Source organism: Nesoenas mayeri (assembly GCF_963082525.1).
Source record: "Nesoenas mayeri genome assembly, chromosome: 2".
NCBI classification, from domain to species: domain Eukaryota; kingdom Metazoa; phylum Chordata; class Aves; order Columbiformes; family Columbidae; genus Nesoenas; species Nesoenas mayeri.
Window position 1 is genome coordinate 122,663,884 of NC_137543.1, and position 4,248 is coordinate 122,668,131.

General features: G+C 39.1%; 1 protein-coding gene across 1 annotated transcript; it reads right to left on the reverse strand.

Annotated features, from left to right (window-relative positions):
- Window positions 1-2,972: 2,972 nt before the first annotated feature.
- LRRC3B (leucine rich repeat containing 3B) lies at window positions 2,973-3,752 on the reverse strand (the record flags this gene model as incomplete). Its single annotated transcript, XM_080339748.1, has 1 exon — window positions 2,973-3,752. One exon carries the CDS (start codon window positions 3,750-3,752, stop codon window positions 2,973-2,975), a length of 780 nt encoding a protein of 259 aa, XP_080195874.1.
- Between the last annotated feature and the right edge of the window lie 496 nt (window positions 3,753-4,248).

The window sequence follows — 4,248 nt, forward strand, 5'->3', positions numbered from 1 at the left end:
TACTAAGGTATCACAGCAAAAAATATACCAATTCACCCATTTTTGAGCAAAATTCTTTTAGTAATTAAAATAATTCCTTGAAGTATTATGCAATCAAAATTTTAAAAATGTCATTGACTTCGAAGGGTAGCATGTAGGTTTTTCTACAGGCAGTAGTTTTGGACAGAAAGGTGTGAGGTAAACATGATAAAAACAAGTTCTTTCATATGCTAAAGGTCTTTATCTTTCATTTCTGTTTCTTTTTAATGAAACAAAGAGATGCAGTTCAAGTATTTGAGCTGTCACTAATACTAGCACTGTCAAGTCCACAGAGTTGAGGGACAGTGATTTAATTTATTTTCTTCGTCAGACAAATTCAGCTTGACGAGTTTACATCTATTGGTTATTAGAGTATTACCTTGATTCTCAGATTTTCAATGGGGATGTCAGTACTGGCTTTAAAAGAAGAAAAGTTTTGTGAGGAGAGATGTCTGATAGAGCATCAATTAAAGAAAAACAGTAGACTTGGAGAACTGATAGGAAACCATCCCTCCAGAGCCTTTCTACAAAGTACTGCTTAGCTGGGTTTGAATTGGTTTTGGGCAGGATCTAAACACATAGAGTCAGAAGCTCAGTTGAGGCAAAACTGTACTAGCTCCAGATCCAGGCTTACAGATCAAGTAACAAAGTGGAAAAACGAAAAAAATAAAGATAAACAAGACTTCACGTGTTTTAAGACTATCCATGTTTTTCTAAATGTTATTTAACTAATTTTGTCCAAATTTTGTGGAGAAATTCCTGTACTTATTTGTGAATAAACAGCACTGGATTCTTGATTAAGTTAGCACCTCCAGCTCAGTCCCTTCTTTTAGCTAGTTCCCCTTGCTTTTTTCAAAAGTAGCATAGCCAGGATCCAAAATATCGCTTGGGGAACATAGCTGTAGAAAAAAAAAAAAGACCAATTTTGCACTGAAGGAGATTTAAGAGAAATTAGGAAGATTCTATCAGGAATGAACTTGGCTCAGCCTACACAGAGGCACTACATGTCCCGCTCAGTAGAGTTTGTTATATTGCCAGCACAATATAACATTTTATCTGCTCTCTTCAGATTCATGTGTGGATTTAGCCCTACAGCTTTTGGCTCCCGCAGGAGGCCACACAGAGCTCGGGGAGCTGGAGGCGGCACTTTGGCAATGCTGGAAAGTTCACCAAGATAGAGCTCGAAAAAGGAGGGTATAAAATGCAAACTAAGCAGGATGCGTAATGAACAGCCTCCCTGCCTTAGAAAGTAATTTTTTTACTTAATGGCAAAGGGAAAAGGCAGAGGGACACACACATACACACAGAAATATCAGAGAATAGATATTTTTTTGATAGATTGCACCCTTTACAAGCATTAACACTCTTTTAATATGCCAAAAACTGTTCACTGAGATAGAAGAATGTAAATAGCTAAGCTGGTCACAAGAACTGCTACTCAGGCAGGACTTGGCCCACAAAGATAACATAAGATGTTGACTCTATGCACATTTTAAAAAAGTAAAATGTTGGGTATTTTTTTTCCCATTCTCTAACCTGTTTTAGAATAAATTTTAGATATTCTTTTAACAACGTGCTGAAAGAAGTAAGATAAACAAGCTTGTGCCCTCTAAAAGAATATCATTGTAACAGAAATAATGAAAAATCTGATGGGAGATAACAGTTTTTTGAATTTTTTCAGGCTGTCCTTTAACATTTGTTTTTGCAAAACAGTGTTTTATACAGTATTTAATCTACCCTTTTGCAATCCATATTTCAGTGTCTATATGAACCCAGAGACAAGTATTGTTTTATTATAGTAATAAAGGACAAGAGGAATGCATTCGTGTGAATTTGTTCCCTTTGAAAGGAGAAAACCATCGCGTTTTTCGAGACAGCAGAGATTTAAAGTATCCATTTCATATTCAAAGCTGAATTTAACTGCATGGACTTTGTATTTTCCTAAGCATTTATCCATAAAATCATAAAAAAACCACGCAATAGAATATGGCCAGCCTATACATTCACTTATTTCATTCACCTTTTTAAAAAAGCACCCTAAAAAATAAAGCTACTTTTAGTTACGAACCAATATACAAATTAAAAAGTCTAATTTTATTTAACCATTTTATTTTTCTTTTCCTCTCCACCACTAGTGGTACTCTAATTTGAACACGACACTAAGTTTGCTGCTTCTTTCTCGCCTTCCTGCCCAGCGCTGGGGACACCTGCCTGAAGCTCCTGGGACACAGTAAGGGAGTGTGAGATGAAAACCCACCACGTTTCCCCACTTACCTCTCTCTGATGTCCTGCAATGCAGCTCCTTCGTGTTGGCTCCTCTCCAGTGCTGCTGAGTTTTACCTCTGGTTTTACCCAGGCTTTGGTCCCTTGCACCCGGAGTCAGGGCACTCTGCTCACCCCACACTGTGCCCCTCGCCCATCACAGCGAGTGGCACCAAAAATGGGCTACCATCCACCAGCTCTTCACCTGGCACCCCAAGGAGAGAAGTGCCCCTCAGGGACCTTCCACTCCAGGACCTTTCACAGCCACTTCATCGTTGCTTCTCTTTTCTACCTGATCAAACCCAGTGTGCTCTGGCACTGGACAGGTTTCTGATCAATAAATTACTCTGTTTTACATGGTTCAAATTTAAGCTTTTATTTGTTTTTTAAATTAAAAAAATAAATTTCGTTATTAAATAGTGGAATGGGTCTAAACTAATGTTTACATATTAATTCACTTGCTTTAGGATACCACCAGAGAAATAATTAAAGTATACCACCCGGACAAAACTTTCTGTTAGAAAGCTCAACAGTGGCGCAATTTAGTTAAACAAGGAAAAAACAAAACAAACAAAAAAAACCCCAAAACCAAAAAGTCTTAATGTTTACAATGAACGTTAGAAGTAAACCTCTGGTTTTAGTGTCATCCAAATCTAGTTTCCATCACAAAGGCAGTCATTGTATTCAGAATACTATACCACAGTGCTAATGTCATCAGCTTCGTCTGGTTTCTTTTGCCTGCTTGGCAGGGATTTCAAGTACTCAAGGTGCCTCCTTGCATCCTCCTGATTTTGCCGGACATAATAAACCACGTATGAGATCACCATGGTGAACCAGCCAAACATGGTGACCAGCATGGCGTAGTCAGTAGTCTTTTTAGGAAGGTTGCAGAGGTCAGCATCGTTGGCAGCATTGAGGAACGGTCTCCCAGCATGTTCATCCAGCACAGAAGTCTTGCAGATGACGTTGTTGGCTGTCTCGTGGTTGGAGGCCATGCTCCTCAACACCTGCTGCAGCGTGCAGTCACAGTGCCAGGGATTGTTTGCAATTCTGGCTCTGGCCTTTAAGTTGTTGAAAGCGTTTTTGTGCACGCTTTGAATCCGGTTGTCGGACAAATCCAGAGTCTGCAAGGTTTCTGCCACCCCTTTAAAGGCGTGTTCATCTATAAACTCAATCCCATTTTTTGACAAATTGAGGACTCTCAGTTGGTGCAAGTCCTTAAAAATTTCATTGGGGATAGATGTTATCTGATTGGAGTCCAAATAAAGTAAGACTGTTTCTGGAGGAAGATCTCTGGGTATTTCCTTGAGGTTCGCGTTGCTACAGCTGACATTCAGACCTCCGGAGTGAGAACAGAGGCAGCCTTTCGGGCACATACTGGCAGAATGAAAGCACAGTATCATGAGGACAAAACTTTGTAAGAGCAGACACATGGAGAGGGAACGAGTTAACCACAGGTCTACCAAATTCATGCTGGGGTGTCAGCATAATCACACGACCATTTCTCATTCAGCCAACAGTGATGGGAAAAGGATCGGCGAAGTCAAAATGTGGCTTCATCTTCTTCGGTGAGATTAGTAAAAACTGACTAACATGCAGGCTTCCTCATGGTCAATAATCTTCTTAGAAGCACACCTACAGAGAGGAAGGAAAACAAATCCCTCTTACCATAAACTCCAATCTCAAGTTTGTTTTCGTTAAAAAAATAATAGAAATAAAATTAAGTCAACATGAAGTGCAACACTAAATAAATGATCTATTATCCCACCAGTGCACCAACGGATTTATTTAGGTAACTCCTATTAGCATTAATCTGAGTTTAGTACATAAATCCTCAGTACAGTTTTATGAGGATAGACTACACTTATTACAAATTGCACAGGTTTGGGCTTCAATACTTTTTAGAGGAGGCACTAAATTACATTTTCCCTTACTAAAGTAAAAGATGCATTAATAGGAACTAAGAGT